This window comes from Neodiprion virginianus, chromosome 4 (genome assembly GCF_021901495.1).
Source record: "Neodiprion virginianus isolate iyNeoVirg1 chromosome 4, iyNeoVirg1.1, whole genome shotgun sequence".
NCBI lineage: Eukaryota > Metazoa > Arthropoda > Insecta > Hymenoptera > Diprionidae > Neodiprion > Neodiprion virginianus.
Window position 1 is genome coordinate 36790275 of NC_060880.1, and position 21025 is coordinate 36811299.

The 21025-nt window shown below is 40.9% G+C and overlaps 3 protein-coding genes across 3 annotated transcripts in view; 1 reads left to right on the forward strand and 2 right to left on the reverse strand.

Moving 5' to 3' along the window:
* LOC124302903 (uncharacterized) overlaps window positions 1-21025 on the forward strand; it is a 592781-nt gene that overhangs the window by 197390 nt on the left and 374366 nt on the right. The window lies entirely within an intron of this gene.
* Window positions 599-13912, reverse strand: LOC124302756 (uncharacterized). The gene is made up of 7 exons (XM_046759263.1): window positions 13188-13912; window positions 6733-6979; window positions 6439-6638; window positions 6114-6317; window positions 5796-6023; window positions 4092-4555; window positions 599-3635 (listed from the first exon to the last, which is right to left on the reverse strand). The coding sequence occupies exons 1-7, from the start codon at window positions 13243-13245 to the stop codon at window positions 1851-1853; spliced, it is 3186 nt and encodes a 1061-aa protein (XP_046615219.1). The 5' UTR covers window positions 13246-13912; the 3' UTR covers window positions 599-1850.
* On the reverse strand, window positions 19489-20980 carry LOC124302792 (39S ribosomal protein L55, mitochondrial). The gene is made up of 2 exons (XM_046759353.1): window positions 20580-20980; window positions 19489-19912 (listed from the first exon to the last, which is right to left on the reverse strand). The coding sequence occupies exon 2, from the start codon at window positions 19909-19911 to the stop codon at window positions 19567-19569; it is 345 nt and encodes a 114-aa protein (XP_046615309.1). The 5' UTR covers window position 19912; window positions 20580-20980; the 3' UTR covers window positions 19489-19566.

The window sequence follows — 21025 nt, forward strand, 5'->3', positions numbered from 1 at the left end:
ATTCATACAAAAGAACATATCACGAAAAAGGTCATATCCAGGACTAAATTTCATTATCTACTCATCGTAAAGATATTCTAAACTGCACGGCGTGACGAGAACATTTTAGGAAGATTGAATAGAAGAAAAATATATATATAAATAAATATACATATATAAATATTTATTTTCCGTAAAAGCAGACATAGATTATACAAAAAATGAGAAAAAGAGAAAATTGATTTTGGCCGAGAAAGGAGAGGGGGAGTTAAATTTATAATAATAACAAATCATTTCTTCTTCCATACACACCTGACTCTTGTCGTATTTAAACGTAACTTGATATTTCTTTGTATAGTGAAAAACTCGAAAACAATAAATAAAAATAAAATGCAAAGAAATAAAACATATGGACCTTATACTTCATTCTTCAGCGGATTGCGGTAATTTATAATACAGGTATATACAATATCCTACATCCATCGTCATTCACTACGTTAAAATAATATCTAATTGTAATTAAGTTATATTGTAATTCCGTAAGTTCCTTTAAGATGATTACGTACGTGGGGATTTCTTGATTTTTCATTAGGTTTTAAATTACTTGACAGCCTTTGTGTAGATCGAAGTATGTTTAATTCATGTGTGTAGATAAATATATTAAATACACTAACGGCAACGTTTAACATGGCTCGCCCTTTAATAACAATTATGGTAATAATGATAGCGTATTAAATTATGTATGTGAATTATGCTATTATATAGGACATTAAATCAAAATTTAACGTAACGCGTTTTAGGAATATAATATATTGAATGATAAATATAAATAAACAAGCGAAAATAAAAATTACAACTCAAAAAATATTCATAATAATAACAGCAACAACAAAATTGATTTCGTAAACTTAAAGTGATGATTTTCCGTAAAACTATTATATAATATATACTATAAAGATTCATATATACATACAAAAATAAAAATAAGAGCTCTCGTAATTTTTACCTACAATTTTTTATAAGAGCCTTTTATACAGTAACTTTATTCCGCTATTTTCTACTGGCTGCTTATCACAGCCGAATTCTTCACGCGCACATACAGATATGTGTGTATATATATTTACATAAAGCGGATTAACATTTGGAAAAAAGTAAGAAAATGCCGTGATGATGAAATTTAACAATTAAAACGACTTGTAATGTAATGATAATCGGTAACAAAAAAATGCAAGTTCGTAACGAGCGTTTCTACTGACTGCATAATCGCTATTGAACGTTTAATATGGATTGTCTACAAGACCCTTGAAAAAGCCAATTGGTGATTTTATGTATTTTGGACTGCCAAGTTTGTTCGTATACATTTTCTATGGAATATAATATATGTACACCTTCTAGAAACCAGTTTATTCCTACCAAGGATCTAATAAAATCGCTTTACACATTACCATACCATGGTGATTGACCATATCGGAAAACGCAGTCTGGTGGCAGTAAACATACTGCCTGCATTATAAAATCGCAATATGCAATATAAAATTAAGAATATAAGTCAATTTTGCTTTATTCTTTACTCCGTAATCACTTATTGATCATGCGCCGAAATGAAAGGTTTACTCGTGACATCTAATTTTCTTTAACGTATGATCGTCGAAAAATTCAACCAAAATGAACATTTGATTATATATTTATAACCAAATATACATATATACCTATAGCCTTAACTCCTGTAACGAAATCAAAACTTCAGAATAAGAGAACATAGACTTGGAATGACTTTGAATAATCTTTACTTATTAGCCTGGAAGCAGTGCAGGATGTCTGGAATTTTTCAACCAGTGTCCACAGACATCCTGATTATCAAGTGTTAAAAATTATCCGAGACCGGAAGGCCGCATATCTTCCTCAGGAAGAAGCGGTATGTACCTTGTCCTGGGATCATTTTTCCTCTCATAAATGTACGGAAATACTGTGTTTATAACAGACTTTGGTGTTGTCTTTCCCTCTTTGAGGTCGTTGCTCCTGCCGGGTATCTTCTGGATGTGTGACGAAGTTTGGGTCGTCGTAGAGTCGTTGAGACGCTCGTCTTCCGCTGTTGAGTTCTTCGCAACGTCGCCGACGCTCTTTGATGTCGAGGAGACAAAGTACTCGTCAGGGTTAGCGAAGTCAATAAGAGGAATGAACTTCCGGTCGTCTTTACCGTCTATCACGGGCGGCGTCACGCCGACTGCTGGTTTCTCCAGCACTTCCTTGTCCGCTGGCACTATTGGTACCCAGTCGTCGATCTTCGTCTCTGGTCCAGCCCCGGCATCTTCCTTGGACCAGGCGGTACCATCTTCGGTCAGCCAACTGCCCCCCGTCTCTTGGCTACCAGACGTCGCGTTTTCCGGTCTATCCTCTGTGAGATTGGCTACGACTTTCAGGCTCTCAACACTTTGGTCCATTTCGGTCTTTGCGGGGCCCGAAGTCAACTCATCCGAGTAACTCTGACTGTCCCGGCTGCTACCGAAAACCACCTCCTCGGCTTCCAGCGTCTTTCCAATCCTGGAATTTTCCACCCTTGATGAGTCTTCTTCTTCGTACGAGTCATTCTCAACCGACGTGGAATTCCGTTCGGAATTTACGATTTCCCTGGAGTTCGAGTCCTCTAAACTTTCGTTAACGATGTCACCCAACGGCGGGAAGTAAGTCGGCTGATTGTACCTCGGTCCACCTACAAAGCTGGGAGTGTACTGGGATATCAGAGGCAGCAGTGTCTGCCTTGCGTACCTCTCGGCGTGAGCCAAGATCCCCGCCAATCTTTCCGGGAGAAATTGAACCGTGAAACTTCTCGAAGCTGTGTCCTTGACCGGATCCGAGGGCAGCTTTCCCCTCCCGCTGCGCCGGATTCCGTTGCTTTTCTCGTTCTGTCTCGCCGGTCGCGGGCGCAGTATCGGTTCCGTTATTTCCGGCAGTTTCAACGACCTTCCGCTCTCTTTGCCGAAGAGCTTCAGCACCGGTTCGCGTATTTCACTGTATAAATTCGTTGTCGGTTGCTCCAACGATCTCGGGCTGTTCGTGGCCGTCAAGGCGACTTGCAGAGACGTGCTCTCCGAGAAACCTCGACCGCTTTCCACCTCAACATTTTCTAGGGAATTCGAGTCCCCGTCAGCGAGGTCGGCCACAGTCCACGGGTTCGCCGTCTGAGATGAGCTCTCTGACGAAGCTATATCATTGCCGAAGACTTTCTTAGCGTTGCTGAAGATATCCTGACGCGTGAAAGCCTCCTTGTCGAAGGGCTTCGGGTTTTGATCCTTGGTGAAGGGACCCAGCCCCTTCTGCGGTCGGGTTTGCATCTCTGCGCTGATAACCTCGGCCAGAAATCCGTCTTTCTCAAAGTTTTGATCCTTCGTGAAGGGCCCGATCCCTCCCTTTTTCTCATGGGCAAACTGCTGATCTCCGTAAGGAGTCGTCTGCGGTATCGCCGTAGTTTCCGGCTCCGCCGGGATGTTGCATTCCCCTGGGTACAACGGCAAGTATACCGGATGGTTCGATTCTAATATCAAACCTCGCCTGCAGACCGAAAGACTGTTCCCGAAACTGTCGATTATCGACACCTTGTCTATGCTCCAGGAGACCAGACCGGAAGATATCCAACCACTGTACGCCGTGTATTTTACCTGGAGTTGATAAAGGAGGAAAGAGAATTATTTTCATGTACAGAAACGTTCTACTCATTTCACGAGTTTCGCGTAATTTTTGCTAAATTAAACTCGAATTTGTTAGTAGAAATTGAAATGACGCGGTATGAAATTTATATAATCGACATTGTGGTTGTTAGAAAGTTTTGCGGTGTTTGTCAGGTGGTGTAATTCCGCGTGATAACTGCGCAGCGATAATAAAGGAACAATTTACTCTCACTGATTTTCAACTACCTCACAATTAGTCGTTACACGGTTAGTTGGCTTGCGAATGCCAACGCTTACATTACTACTAATGTAAGTGAAAAACGTTCAAGTGCTCCATTAAATCCAGCTTTAATACTCAATCACTTGTGAAAAATTCATGAAGATTTTTGCGAACTGTGTAACAGCAGTCGCGGAAGAACATGCAAGAAAAAAAAACCATCGCCCTACCTCTATGGCTTCCAAATCGGAAACGGCTGGGTGAGGAACGACGATCTTCTGAAGAATTGCCCCGATCAGAAGCTCTTCATCGTCCTTACGAGTCATGGTGAACGTTTCGTTAAGGGCGCCCTGACCGATGAGAGAAATTTGAAGCTTTCCATAACTTCTCGCTGGTCTTTCCCCTCGGCTGTTGTACAGCTTGATCTGATACTGATGTGCGCAGAAGGGTTCCTCGTCTCTAGTGACCAAGTACAGCTGGCCACGGGCAGTTGACTCGTCGCTGTAATATCCCATGTCCCCGCACGGCTTTTCAGCGCCGTTTACTCCGCAAGGGAAGCAATCGCCGCGGATAAGACCGTCGTAGCCATGGTCGCAGGGAAATGCCGGAAACCGACATCGGGGGCTCACAGAGTCTGTGAAGAGCTTGTATGCTCGTCTGTGGTTGCACAACGATCTTCCCTCCACTGCGCTGGCTGTGTGTGGTTTGAAAGAAAATAAAGTCAGGATATAGAAATTGCTACTATCGCATACGACGAATGGCGACGAAGAGGCTGATTGCGCAGGGATGAATATTTATAACGCGCTGCTTTGTTGTTGCACACATAGGTACGATGTACTATACCTATGTATAGTTCGCCGCGGCTTCCTCAGAAACAATTATTACTCCATCATTATACATGCTGTCTTGAATGACACGCTCCACATAGACAATATCACGGTGTCTGGGTCTATTCGAGACGCCGCATTGTATGGGGTTTTGTTTACTATTTGAGGCCACTGCGCTGACTTTCATCAAAGATTGTGACCTCTCGTACCGTGAATATCGTCTGTTATTCATTGGTAGTAGTCAGTCATTGGGTTGTTCAAACTATTGCTTATAAGACCGACACAATGCTCGTATTATCATCTCGTTCTGATACACGTACAGTGTGCATACGTCTCATTGTCAGATTTCTCTATAAACTACATTAAATTTTCGCATAACAAAAGTAAAATAATTACACATGCAAAAGGTATGTCAGTTACCACGAACGGTGTAAATTTGACCGCGTTACAACACAATTGGTACATAGCGTATACACTTATGCAGCACACGGTCTAATTTGGAAGATAATAAGAAGTGGATACATGTTTTGAACAGATGAGTAAAAAAAATCTGTTTGACTAATTTCGCAAAGTATACTTTGCGGCTCTGCAGTTTCTATTCGTGAATGTGTAAAGAAGCAGACACAGGTGTTGCTACACGCGACCGTGGCACAGTAATCTCAAACTCCTTGAGTTCCGCTACACGAAAAAGTACTCAAGTTACAATAATCGTCTCAAGTATAGGCGACAAAAAGGTAAATCGATTCTCTGAACGGCATCCCAATTTTTTTTTTTTTTTTTTTTCACATTTCGTTTCATGTCACCTGTCCTCATTATGGAGCAAGAAGTATAACGTACACTGCACATTATACATACATACCTATGTATATCCAGATATGATATTCGATTGACCAATATACTGTTTGCACGCTGTGTGATTTGCAGGTATAAGAAACCGCATTGAGGATCGAAATTCTATATGATATATCCGAAAATTGTGTACAACATTCTGCGGAAAACATTATTATTTCTTGGGAAAATCTCCCAGCGTCTCGTTATTTCAAGAAGGCAAAATGTAGATGAAAACTGATGGTCAATGACGGCAAAAACGCAATGAGAATATCTTACACCAAATGATATCGGAAACGGCGCCCAGAAAGAGGTTAGAGCATCCTGTCTGCATCCGGCCGCCATTAGGGTAGAAGTCCACGTCACCCATCGGCTGCCATGATCCCAATCCACCGAGTATAAGTTGCTCACCGTTGCTGTGAATTACGTCTACGAAGCTGGCATCAGTGGCATCGAGTCTGGCCCTTGGATCCTGGGCCTCGAAGAGGGGCCCGGCCGGATCGAGGCCTGTGCGAAGACCGAAGTAACATTTGGTCGGTCAGGAACGCGAGACTTACGAAATCCTTGGCGTGAACGGCCTGGTACCATGAAACTTACCCGTGATCCGAGAAACATTGCCTAGTTCTGCTCCAGCGAAGCCGGCTACGTGAGCTCCCAGGCTGAAACCGATGAGGTGGACACGTTCCAATGGAACGTTGAGCTGGCGCACCAACTTCGCGAGCTGACGACCAACGAGCCGCGTGTTTGCGGCGGCTCTTACGTAGTTTGGCACAGCACTACCTGGACCCCAGTCTACACATACTGCAAGGGCAAAAAAAAAAGAAAGAAACAACGTGAAGTTGAGTAAGCACGAAGTTTTTTAATGGTGAGCATCGCCGCTAATTACCCTTCTCTAATACTAATCATCCATCTTCTCTCTCACCTATGTTACATTCGTGAACGGACATGAGAGCAGACCTCATTTCGTATACCCATACGTGGTCACAGCTGGAGCCGAAACCATGGACAATGACTTTGGTTGGGAGTTCGGAGTCGATGGCCTGGAACGCCTTGTCGGCTATCTCTTCAGCGGGAACATCCATCGGGATGGATCTCGCCTTTCTGCTACCGTATACCAAAAATCTGTCGAAGAAAAATCCTTCATCGATATAACCATGCATGTTCTTATGGCGAATACACTATGAGACTATATCGGTCTTATCGTTAGCGGGCGTACCTGGTTCCGACGTCCTTGGGAGGCGATGGCAACATTTCCAGATAACCGAATGGTCCTGTGTCTTCGAAGCAGCCCACATCCTCGTAGCAAACCCTGGAGACGTCCCGCTTCAATCGACGGTTGTGCTTCTTGTGTGCCTCCCATTCCCGCATCGATTGTACCACTGCCTGGAATATCTCGCGGTCGTTTCGTTCGTCGTATGCCTCTTCCAGGGCCGTGGGCCACTTCGCACGCGTCGCTAGATCTCCTAGACAGATGCAACATTTATTCATTTATACAAGTGGTCATGATGATTGGGAGGTCCTTGCAGAAGTCTAACAGGTAATTTTTAGTTGTTTATCCTCATCATGTGCAGGATTTTTGTTCATAATCTGTAAAAATTAATGCTCAATTCGCTATTATATAACTGAATAGACCTTCACTAGCCTTGCTGATGATTTGTTATCCACATTACGGTCGCAATCTGCATGATCGGTGAGGGGTTACTTGTTATTAAAAGAATGCGAATGGAATGCTGCAACTGGTCTGTTCTATATACCTTTAAATGAGCGATAAATGAGTAACGGTAAACTGTTCGTTCATAATCTGGATAACGTCACATTGTTGTATACGGACTGTACTGTCTCTCTGTTGTGATTGTAGTCTTCAACGCTCATCTGCAGATCTGTGATTATTCAGAGCGGATTGAGTCATTCGCAGTACAGCTGGTTGTAAAATTTTCACATGCTATTTCTCACCCATTTCGTTTATCTCCGAAATTGTCAATTTGTTCGAAGGCACTTTACGCATACAATAAATTCGCAAGTACACCAACCTACACAGTACATATGGATACCAGTGTAAGTTATACCGATTTGAGGAGTTATGCTCGGTAAAACACCGCGTTCCGTCATATCGTCGTAAGAAATATCTGAGTTTCAACCATTACTCAATAGGCAATACGTAAGTGCTGCCTGACCAGCTACACCAGTTTTAACTTCCTGCAAATAATCTGCAAAATATACCGTCGTCTTGTACAAGAATGTGTCATTGAAACGGCTGATTCCTGTATGCCTGAATTAAGCATAAAAATAAACTTTTAAAAATTATAAAAATGGTATAGTACTATAATTTTATGTCCTTCATAAACCACCCAATAGGTACAATTATGCGACAGTAAGTATCGTTGTAAAATCTTGACCTGAATAACGGACAAATATTTTGACGATCGATTGATTCGTTGAACTGTGATTTGATCGCGTTAATTTTTCTGCACGTTAAGCGACGAGGCGTGTATGAATATTTTCTGTAATCTGCGATAATGATGATGGGACGGAAGTATCGGATAAATAAATTGGAGGCATTGATATGGATTCGGGTTGACGGGGGACGAAAAGTAGGGGTAAACTAGGTGAGTTGATGACGATCGAAACGGATGAGAGTTGGGCAGGAGGTCAGGCCGCGGTTGGGCTCCAGAAACAACGGTACGAGACAATGTGCTTGCGCAAGTGAGTGACGCGGAACGCGGTAGGCAGTCGAGAATTGTGCGGGTTCTCGTCCCCGACAAATCCAACGGTACATCTCCGGTCAACTTGGACACCTGTCGCGCGAACCAATTACCTACTCTCTTACGAGAACAACGAGAGAGAAGAACAACGAATCTCTAACAATAAGCAGCTATGCGTAAGCCCGCCTCCCATTATACACCTCCTCGACAAACAAGCTTGACTCAGTTCATTAACTTGCATTGCATTGCGTTATTCAAAACAATCTAGGTATAACCATATTGTAGCTATATTTAGGATGCATTCCGGTATTAGTTAGCTCCCAGTGTTGTCGACAATCCTTTATCTCTTTTGCGCCGCCGAGTTCGTGGGTAGCTCTGTCTCTGTCCTAGGGAATTTTTTAGCACTGTTAGCTAATTTCGGAACGCACCCTTTCTCGCATATGCAATGTGCAGGCTTTTTCGTTGAATTCAACCACCATTTATATGCATACTACAGTATCGTGCGAAAATTGAGAATTCTGATTTGATGTACAAATATCATACAGTTATTGCGTAGAAAGTGCATATACCGGATAATTTCCGTGATGCACCCTTAGGGGCCCCTAATTGTAGGCAAATCAAGGTACAAGTCCATCTGAGCAGCTCCGATGTTCTTTTATTTTGTTAGCACGCGACTGATGTTGCCCTGGTGAAACTCGGAGTCACGGAGCCCAGGTATAAGGAGAACGATCGTAATGTATAAGAAACGACCGAAAATTTGTAGTAAAATCTTTCTACACTAGAGTTGCTAGAGTTGCTAATGTCAGGTTTTTTAAATTTAAGAAGGGGAATGCCGTGACCACGCGTTACAAACAATAACAAACGGACGCCATGAACCTGACATTAACGTCACCAGCGTTACCTTGGTAGACATTGCGAGAAAATGGTCTTGCTCGTTTTTTTCTGACCGTAAATAAAAGCCAAACGCCCACCATGATTGTTCTCTTTATATCTAGGCTCCGTGTTCGGAGCTACTCAGAGTGGACTTGTACCCTGATTTGCTTATAATTAGGGGTTCCTGAATGGCGCATCACGAAAATAACCCGGTATATCTTGAATATTGCACAAGTCCAGTATCCTCGTAATGCATGTAGTGTGCAATTTCTTTTCTCAATTCGAGGACATGTCGTCATTAACAGACAATAACTGACGACCCCTTTTATCTTCCATATAAGTTATGTCACAGGAGAATGTATTAAGCTAACGGGGAGACGGTTACTAGAGGCATGATTAGTTCTAAAAGTGTCTGTGCGATGACTACTGACACAGTTTTCGTTGTCCAGGGTCAATGAACTTCGTTAGTCTGAGGCTTAGACTACAGGTATGAGAATACAATGAGAAGTGCTTCTCCTGAGGTTAATGTTATTTTAATACAGGCACAAGCAGCCGCGCACGTGGTCAGAGTAACCCGTATATCCAATAAACTCATTGCGGTACGCGATGAGCGGAGTCTTTTGATGTTATCCTCAACAGTCTACATCGCCATTTTCTTTGGCTTTTCATCCTAATCTTGTTCTCATATTCGACCCGTGAGAAATAGGTCGTCACTTGCTGCGTATCAAATTGTCTCTATTTCTACGCTTCCTATTCTTCGTGAATCGATGTTCCGCATTGAATGCAGTGAACTATACACTCTCAAAAATTCCATAGCTACTGTTCTTTCAAACCTCATCATACCTATACTGTTCCTAATTTTAAATTCAAATTCAACATCTCAATATCCCTTCCCGTCAATCTTCGAGAATGTTCTGCAGCTATTTGCTTGTGATTGGTGACGTCGCGATTACAGCACAGTCGTGATTGTCATCTACCGATTACTGGATGTTCTGGGTCATTTCAAGCCATTCCCAATGAGGTTCAAGTGCTCGTAAGTGAATTGGACAGCATCTGATGTTCGAAAGATTGGAAAAATCATACAAATCAGTGTCGCATTTTAGTTGGTGAGAGTCATTTGATCACCATGCAATTCCAGTAGTTGGTTACTGCAAGGTATGAGCATCACTGTCACACTTTCTGATTGGTTTAACGTCCGCCACGTATGTACATGAGGTCATTCGATAGTTTGAAAACTGTATAACTTTTGTTGATTTAATCTAAAAATTTGAAAGCTTCAACGTTTTCTCGTCGCAGTTAAGGCTCTATGTTGGTCACAGAGACACTTCACCTGTAATCTTATTCGAAGTGTTCGATGAGCCTAAAAGTGGATACATTCGTACCATAAGAGAAACGGCTCGTAACTCTTCAAAATTTATTTATTCGCTAAGTAAAGTAATGAATGCATTCAACACTTGCAGCTGGTTTCTATTCAAAGTATCCAATAATATTCTCGTCTGCGGTATGTGGATTTGAAAGTTGCAATATATATATATATGTCCTTATAATTATTCAAAACACGCTATCGCAGCTAACTGCATTAAACCGACAGTTTTGAATAATTATAAGGGCAATATGACGACTATAAATAACTCATTCCGCTAATCAATCATCGGTGAAGAAATTCCGCTGATTATACAAATGCTCAACGGTTTCTACAGCGAGAGATTGTGATTTGACAGTCAGCGTCACTGGCAACTGCAGAATCGCATCGAGGATTACAAAAATTTCGACACACTGATGGAGTCATTATCCCGTGTATAATAAACTTATAACGAAGAATCGTCAATGGGTGATTTCGGTAGTGAGAGTCAGTGCTTTAGCAGCGCGATTCCGAGTATTTGGAAATCGGGACCGGTCTCTGCACGCAAGATTCGCGATCCGTCGATCACGTACTGGGTGGCCAGGTATACTGTACGTAAAACCCGCGAAGCATAAATTCACGATGAACTTACCTACCGTCGCGAATTGAGTCGGTACGACTCAGTGATTATTAACTGTACTCGTAACGGCTGCAATCGTAAGACCTAGTGACCTTTGAGAGAAGTTGAATTTATGCTTCCTGGATTTTAAAGGCTCACGATCACGCGTTACCTTCGTGTATTTGACGAAAATAGGGAGTTTCACGAACGTCACATTGTTCAGTTTTCACATAGCTCCCTCCACAATTGTCAAAGCGTGAACCGAGAATGGTTCGTCTGCAGGCGTTCGCCTCTCACTGATTGCGTTGCCCGCCCACACACCCACCCCAGTAGGTAGGTGTAGGTTCATGAATTGTATTTACGCAGAGTACTGTCACATCCTTTGTCCTTGAGATAAAAAGGAAACGTAGTTAACGAGTACGCACCGAGGGACAATAAAATTGGCAAATTAAAGTAAATCTACTCGGGACAATGCGGAGCTGACGAACTACTGTACGGCACGTCACGCCTTGACTGGGTAGCTTTAGTTAAAGTTATCCTTACGTAAGTTACAGAGACAGCCCGAATTCCCATGGCGTGAAGGATTACTACAACCGTAAAGATTTCGGTCCCGATAGTCTGAAAATGCAGTAATTAAATTTCTCTGCTTTTTTACAGGTTGACAATGAGCGATGGACGAGTATTGGAAGTATACAAGTTTCAGCGAGAAAAACGTACTCCGATTCTCGCTTCACCGTTCTCTTCAACGTTTTTCAACTCCAGAAGTTGACCCGGTTCCAGCTGCATAAGAGACCGGGTTTTTTTTTGACCTGGGAAATTCTTTCAACCCTGGAAATTCCATTGCAGTGAACTCGCCGCATCGTGGAAGTATAATACAGATGTATAATGAACTGTGTACATGAACGTTGAGTGGTCTTCCCCTCCAGCTAGACACTGGACAGTGAAAGCGACGGACATTTATCGGAACGCTGCATTACGTACATAGGTATATGTATGTGGATGGTACATACACTTTTATACAGGATGTTTCACTTGCAATGTGAAGGGCGCGGCTCGACTCTTGTAGATAGATCTTACAGGTATCCTGGAGCGAATGAAATTCACCCACAACGCAATTTATTTCATGGGTCATTACGCGAGCGATTCTTACGTAACTGCATCAATATGTTTTTTACATCCGTCTCTCGTATCGGAGAGTTAAAGTAAGTAAAATGTATATTGTAATAATTGGCAATAAGAGAAAAACAATTTTCATGTACTCCTACACACGTTACTATAGGATAAAGTCTAACAAACTTGAGTGATGTGATCTTTAACGGCTCGACCGATACCGGTTTTCTCTCTGCAGGGTCAAAATCCAGATTAGAACGAGTTATATACGTATACACCTACATACAGCTGGGGATAACCTAGATCCTTTTAATTCAGTTAAGCCGGTTCGCTGGCGCGTGTTCGAGCGAGTTAGTTACCTTGGTTCATTTGTGGTCCAGTCTTTGCCTTTCTAAAGAAATAATTTCACCAGATCTAGGAGGCGTGGATGACGATTCAGTTTTCTTATACAAATACACGCGGAGGCGCGTACATACGCCTATATAAAATATATATATATATATATATATATATATATATATATATATACATGTTCGAGTGTCCGAAATTTTTACGATATTTTATAAATCACACTGAAACGATGCCTTGAGTCAACGGGGTCAAGCACTTGCGGCAGTAAACTTCTAAGTAGATAATTGACCGTAATTTAAGAATATTTTAACATCCAGAGGTGAACAAAACATGGAAAAAACATTATAGGTATATTATGAAATATTTATTATGTCCATGCACACGTTGGCTCGTTCATATGCGTCAGTTGCGTTATAAAATCAAGTGATTGCATCTAACCTGACGTGAGAATTGAAATTCTGTGAGAACCGGAAGAGCGCACAATTTGTTAATTACAATCAATGGCCTGGATGCAAGTACGTGTTGAAATATGAATCCTGCTTGTTTTAAACGTTGAAATATTCAATCGTTTGATTTATTTTAATCACGATGATTGACTACTGATCAGAGGAAACAAATATTCGTAAATGATAACACACAAATGTACATATATCGTATATTGCTGTAATACGCACCGTGAAGACCTCGAAGACATTGAAGTATCCAACCGGCCAATAATAGTTTGCCGATCATCGCAGGTATTTGCACTCGTGAAAAAGTGATTATTATATCCAAGTAGTTAAACTTCCATATCTTATGCAGGAGGTGTATTCTCGGTGATCGATTCGGTAGCTCGGTTAATAAATATTGTTAACAAATAGATATACCATCTACTCATGCGGTTATCGCCGCTCGAGACTTTTGGAGTTTTGAACCGGCTATCAGTATTCTATCGGCGTCCCCGATCGCACGATCTTATAACATTTGAAATTGATCTGACAATTATCACGGGTGGCGCAGACAAGTGTGAACAAACCTCGTGCACGGTGGCATTAATCAACACCATGTAGGCTTCTATCGGAAGGTAAACACAGAAGCTAATTTAGGAACTTTATAATTATCGCACCACGCGGCCACACTCGAGATTCGAAATTATTGTCACAGCCATATAAACATGTAATGTTTTTTTTTTTTTTTGCGTTATTTGAATTATTAAATTAATTTCATTTATTCGGTAAAATTATCGCATTTCGACGAATCATTATTCATTATTTTTAAGCATAATTCACAATGTTAAAATACCGGTGCAGCGACTAGTTCCGATCACGTTAATATTTGTTATTATCGTACGCTTTGGGTTTTAAAGTAAATTGTTTACACTCAGTTTATATTATTTAATCTCTTCAGTATTCTGGTTTACTTGTAACAGTCGAAACGCGGCATTAGTGATCGAACTCAGCTGTCGAAGAGAGCACGAGTAAAACATTTATGCACAAACTCCGCTGCTGCAATGTCTTCGGACCGCGGAACCAACGCACTGCAGGTTCTTCCGCATCGCCCCCTAACAAGAAGGGCCTTATCAAACGTACCGGAGAACGGATCAACGGCCATATAACGCGGGTTTTTTCACCTATCTTATTCTCTGGCCACGATCCGGTCGAACTAAACTCGCCACACAGAGCGCTGCACTTATGCCTCCTTATCCGGCAAAGAGAGAGTTGCTGGAGTCGAACGTTGCCGCGGGAGCTCACGAGGCCCGAGCCTGGTGGCCTACTATAACTGAACTGACTCCCACCTTGACAAGGCAAACTCTTTTGCTCAGGGCTCACAAGCCGAGTACGCCACCGTCCCGGGGTAGAGATTCCAGGCGCTCCCTTAACAATCAACCGTGTCCAGTTTGCCGAAAATACAATCATACATATGCATGGAGCTGGATACTGTACGATCTCGTTCTCGGTAATGAAAAGATATTTATGGAATGTGAAGTCTAGTAATTATTTTCTAAATTCTTATGCTCGCAGGTGCGCGGTGATAGAAAACTAACAAACATACAAGTATTTGACACGGGAATTGAGATGCTGGAAGAAATAAGAAATTCAACATGGCCGCCGTTTACACGCCTCGAATTTCTTTTCGGCTGTAACGATTATTTTCAGGTATTGTTAGTTGACCAGAGTTATTTCACGCTGGACTAAATGACAGCAAGAATAGGTCAGTTATGATTTCACCTTCAACGAAAGCCTAAAAACTAAGAATTCAGCTTGTGAAATTTACTCGTACGTGCGGCGTGCGTATGCGTATAGTTAAGAGCATAACTACAATATAGTTAACTTTTTTTTGTAGTTCATGGTGTTGACAATTCGTTCTAGAGGAAAAATCAAGTTTGCGAATTGTTTGGTTTCTTCGTTTCTCTTTGATTGACATTTAATTAATATCGATGCTTTACGTCAATCGCGGATGTTGTCTTGTTTGTCTTTTAAACTCACATCCACAGGCCAATGGGTACTTATAGTCAAGAAGCATTCAGGAATAATGGGGCAAAATAATCGTGGAATGATTTGCGGGGAGGCGCGAGTTTCACTTGTCGTAGTTGTCCATCTTTCGACCGCATTATATATGTATAGAAAGATGAAAGCAAGAGTTGAAAGTTGATCGCTGATTGGTAGATGACGTCAACCCGGTAGTAGCCGACCAATCGCCTCGTGCCTTCCCGGACTCTTTTAGCTTTTGCTTTCATCCTTCGAGAGAAAGAGAAAAATAGGTGATGAAAAAAGAAAAATAAGACCGATACCTACATCCTGGTACATTATACATATCTATATAATTCTGATCGGCGCGGCGGTTCAATTTAAGTGACGGGTGATTCAAACTTTTGGCACTCTCGCATATACTGCAGATTAACCGGTTGTTGACACGTGAATTTTAATCGCGACTCACAACAAGCGCGTAGATTTTGTACGACGCGTTCCAGTTTTTCATAAAGCCAAACCAAGCCACGCGATAGAATTACGTAAAAGTACCGACTGTCTGATTTTCCAATTTACCAAGATTTTAACGTTATAATCTCTTCATCTCATAAAGCTTCGTGCCGAATGCGGCATCCGTTACAAACATATTTTATGCATTATTCACACGCGAATGGCGAAGTTCAAGTTCGATTATGGCTTCAGCTTCATTTTCCGATGCATGTAGATACCGGAAACTTTAATTTGCTGATCCATCAATTGTAGAGAAACGTTATTGCAGGAAATATTACGTATGGTGCTCGCCGCATGTTACGGGCGATAATTATCATTCCTGTTTAGGTGCGAATATCGCTTTAAACTGCAGAAACTGTCGTCTGTGGCGTGGCTGTATAAACGTAAGATTGCGCGTTGAATCCGATAGAGAGATTACGTGGACAACAGGAAGAAGGTTGACTTCCGGGATGCTCCTGCACGCCGTTGGATAAAATCTTTTGACACGTTGAATTACGCGAATTAAATCAGTATTCATCATACTTTTGACATTCATTTTCGTCACGTTACGCGACGTTCTTCCATTGAATAACACACATAAATTCTCCTCGATTTGAAATTCGAATGGTGCCTTGCACGCGATTTTTATTAACGCTGCGTGCCGGATGAATTCTAGCCGTCACATCCTTTAATATACATATATGCTAGGATGTTTTTCAACAGAAGTCGAGGAAAAGCGTTTACATACGTCGGTATAATTTATATTGTTATTCGTGGAATCCGTGCGGAAATTGCAAAGTTTAATGAGAACTTGAGATGGTTTTTGCGTACGTGATGAAATTTGACATTATCAAATTACTTGTCACCGTTTGTCAGATGCACATGCGAACCAGAATACATCCTACTTATCATCGGTCATAGATAAACACTAGCTGAATACCAAATCGTTAATGGCAGATCGGTATGTATCACGGAAGTATTTAGGATCTTATGCCAGTGGCATAACAACGAAGTTATTCTTTCCCTATAGAATTTGCAGAACCATTAAAATAAATTGCTTCTTATAACTCGCACAGAATCGTTGTTCCGATTATTTTCCTTGACTGAGGCTTCGCGTTCTTTCTCTTCTCTACATGACGTGTCAGGAATCGATCAGGCTTTAATTCATGCATATCGGTACATATATTTTTTCTCGAAACTTCGTTAGGACTAACAAGGATTGTACCTCAGGTCAATCTCGCCGATTTGATTTCTTTCGTAATATGTTATAGTAGACTAAAAACTAGGCGATACGTATTTCTTTTTATCTGCCATTAAACACTTTAAGGGGGTGAGACAATTTTTCTTATAAGGAGAATTAAAAAATGTAATTTATTCAATGAAAAAAAAACTGCCAAATCATCTTTTGACATACGTTACTTTGGAGGGTGGTTTCGCTCTCTTAAGGTGTTTAATGACAGATGAAAAAAAAAATATGTTTCACTTAGTTTTTAGTCTACTATAACATATCACAAAAGAAATCAAATCGGAGATATCTATCCGGGGTACCTTCTTGGTGAGAAAAATAAAATAAACATTTTTGGAGAACGTATAACTATAATTAGAACTTGAGCCTATTTAAAATGTACAGGCATATGCATACGTACGAGTTATAAGCTTTGAAACTGTATCGACGCCCTTTCATTGCAATTTCATTCCACCTGCAGGTGATAAAATCAGTAATTGCAACACTTTTCCATAGCATTTACATACGGTTATGGGTATGGCCTACAATTAATTAAAAATTGCTCAACACCCCCTCTACGGTCTGCGCTTTTCTACCGTCCGTATTGCGACATAGGCTTATAGTTTCACCACGTCCGAAAGTACGGACTACTTACGATTTTCACTGTAAATGGGGTAGGTAGCTGCCACTTTGCATTAAGTACTAACAATCTCTTCTGCATTCTAACGCGCTTATAATATTATTTGTTTGTAAGACACTGAAAGCTACAAGGCGAGTCAAAGGTCGTTGAATAGCTGGTTGAGTCTCAGTTACGTGCCTCGGTGTTTTGCTAACGAAAACCCCAAAGTTGAACGAAAGCATTACCACAGATATATCCAGTCTCGTTGATTCGTCACACTTTCTATTGTTCCAGTTTTTCATCCTTTATTTCGGTAAGTCCCAGCCGCCTGTAATACAATTCGCAATAACTCGGGCGTAAGTAAATCTCTGCAACCGTGAATCTCCGACTCGTCTATTAAACAGTTTATTTTGTTCGGGACCAGTCTAACATCGTTTAGTGCCTAGATTCAGGGTGCCATCAAGTTGACTTAAAACGACGTAATCGATTTGATCATTGTGAGAAAGTTGCGATGAATGAGTCGCAGTTCAGTAGGCAAGTAATTAATAAAATTGTTCACAGACATTGCGACGGTCTTGAGCAGGTAAAATACATATAACGTATGATGCAGACAATCCAAGTTACGAAATCCGTGCATACGGTAATTGAGTTTATTTTTCGATCGTTGTATATAATTCGAATCCAAACAACATAGGTGCTGAAAAAACGTCAATTATGGTTCTATCGTTTTGCGCTAAATACGTAATTCTTACGGAATGAAAAGTATGGAAAAAATGTAGTCTTTTTTTAACAATATATCGTAACCCCGACTTTCTTCTGTTAGCTTAGCAACATTGTTCTTGGTCTTTTTCCAATATGCTGGATTCCATGTAATTCTGAGCCGATTTTTGTGCTCGAAACCGGGTACATATACCTTGAACCGAGTGCTTCAAGGGTGACGAGATATAACAACGTTCGATTGGCTATGCCTTCACTTTCGCTGCGGCATCTTCTATGCAGGTAGAAGAGGTACAAGTGTATACAGCACATGCCTAACAGCGACATGCGACTGTCGACTTTCAAACGCATGTTGGCCTGCATGTATGTGGATGCATGGTGAACAGGTATATAATGTTGCCGAGGCGTGTTAATAAGGTTGGGAATTCGTTTAGTGTCTATGCTCTGGAGTTACAGCCATAGTTAGCATCGGAACGAAAATCATTCTATAAGCTGTATGGCTGAATGGGTGGTGCGTGAGCATCGGAGAAAGTTATTGTCCTGGTCACCGAATTGTTACAATACTATATGTATACCTACGTACGTATCTTCGACATTCTGCATCATGAAATTATCAGTATTTCTAAGTTGATTCGTGATCGTTCGTTTTTAATTCGTATTTACTGTAGGTTCCGTTTTGCAGAAATGAAAGCAGGATATATCCTTCGCTCAGTACTGGGCATATCGCATAAATCGCGATGGAATTCTCTGTTTTTTAATTTCAATATTTGTCGATGGCTCGGTCGTCAAACTTTCCAATTATTTCCGCGTCAATTGTCGGATTGAGAACATGTTCGCTTCCTTGAAATTACAGGACACTGTATGGGTACATTGACGTGTTAAGACGAGAGACCAGGATTTTGAGATGACGCATTGAGAATCGTGCGACGTTTGTGCACAGATGCGTGTTCTAGCGTGCGTAGGGGGATCGAGAAACCGAAGAGAAATCAACGTGTGATTTGAAAGTGGTCCATTCATACGGGCTTGTGTGTATATGTAATTCCCGAAACCACGTGAGATCTTCATAACCGTCTGATCTCACAATTGCCAGCGGCTACTTTCTTTCATCAGCGCAAGTTCAAGGTCGTATCATAGAGTCATTTTTTATTCGCTTCCCTCATCGAAGCGATATCATCTTTGGACTTTGGACGTAATGTTGCTAACGTCCTTGTTTGGTTCATGTCATACAGCGTATTGTTTACTTTCGAACACTCGAGCCGCACATATTAAAACTGCCGACTACCGTGAAAGCAGTGCGTCGAAAAATCGTGATATGTAAGCATGGTAAATGTTTTTTTTTCTCTTTGCAGTTGAAAGAATCAACGAAATACGTGCAGCTGGTAAGTTTCAGTTGTCTTCTTTTCACGTTGTGTATATGCCTCGGTTTTTGCGGTCTTCAAATGAATCGCTTCCTTTTATGATGATGAAGTATTCAGACATTTTGATTTTGAGTTTTATTGTTAAACATACAGAATAATTTACATCAGAATCTAAATCACAACGGATCCCAAATAGGTTTATTTTTTAACGAATTTGAGATACCTTTTTGCGTCAAAACCGTCATCATCGATATCTTCTTCCATTTTGATTACAGTTTTTGGTTTACGCGCCAAGAGCCTTAACTTTCGTTCGGCTTCTGTTAAAGTAGCTAAATTTAGAGGCAGTTTTATTATATGTCTAGGCTCATGATATTTTATGTTTATACTACTTCCATCGGGCAGAACGACTATGGTTGGATACATTCTCTCGTACGTCTTCCTGTGCATTTTTGTTACTGATGCTATACGGCAGTTGAGCCCCCGTAAAATCGTCTGCAGAGGATGCCACGTGACTCGGAGGACTCCCGGCATTTTACCGCTCATTCTGAAACGCATGGGAGTTAATTTTTCATAGCTCTCAAAGTGCCAGTACATGGGAATTCGAATTATCTTTTCTCTCTCTCTCTCTCAATCTATTAAGACACTATCTATCTATTTGTCTATCTATATATTCTGCGAAACGATCATTTTGTGAGAGTATAATTTACTTTTATAAGCTATATATATTACTTTTATAATAACCAGATAACGAAGAGATGAGATGTTGATCTTTCTTTTCTACTTATTCTTGTACATCATTATAATTGGTTGTTCGAAGGTGCAACGATATAAGCGAATGTTATAACTTCAAAATTGTTAGATTTAAAATTTCTTGTGTCTAATAATCGGTCAATAAACATGCACGTGCATAAAAATAACGAGCGTAATTTACACACAACCTTTGTTTCGCGGTAACGTGAATTTGAAATAATTGAGACGCAGAGAAGTGGAATTGGTGAATTCACCAATTTTACAGAAATTGAATCCAAAACTAGCATGTTTATTATACATCATTAAAAAGTTACGTTATAACAAAAGTTTAAGGTTATGTCCATCGCATATAAGTAATATTGTGGCAAGATTTGAGTTACAGCTGATTGTAATAGAATGAAATATCTAGATAACTTATGTGAAATACTACAATTAATTCCAAATACGTAATCCCTGCTTACTTGTATCCTGCTTTATATCAAACACGATTGCGAGGCTCGAACATTCAGTTCACCATAGCCACAGAATACTTTTCGTCGTGATCAAGTTTCAACTTTCGTGTTAGATAGCGCCACCAATCAGCGTCGAGGAAATCGCCAACTGTGACAGTCTCGGTACATACGAAATACGTAGAGACCTGCAAACATCCTGTAAGATAAAATATCTCACACCGTGCTTGCAAAGTAGAATTTACCGCGTTGCGGTACCGCATTGAAAATGTGATGCCTATATTCATTGTCAGAACATATTCAACAACTAGTATTTTATAGAACACCCATATAGCGATTGAAATGTAATCGGTGCGAATTCACAACGTCTCGTCATCGAGATCTGACAAAAATGTACTACGAATTTACGAGCAGTCGATACAGTACACGAAATATAATTAAGTATGTAATAATATGTA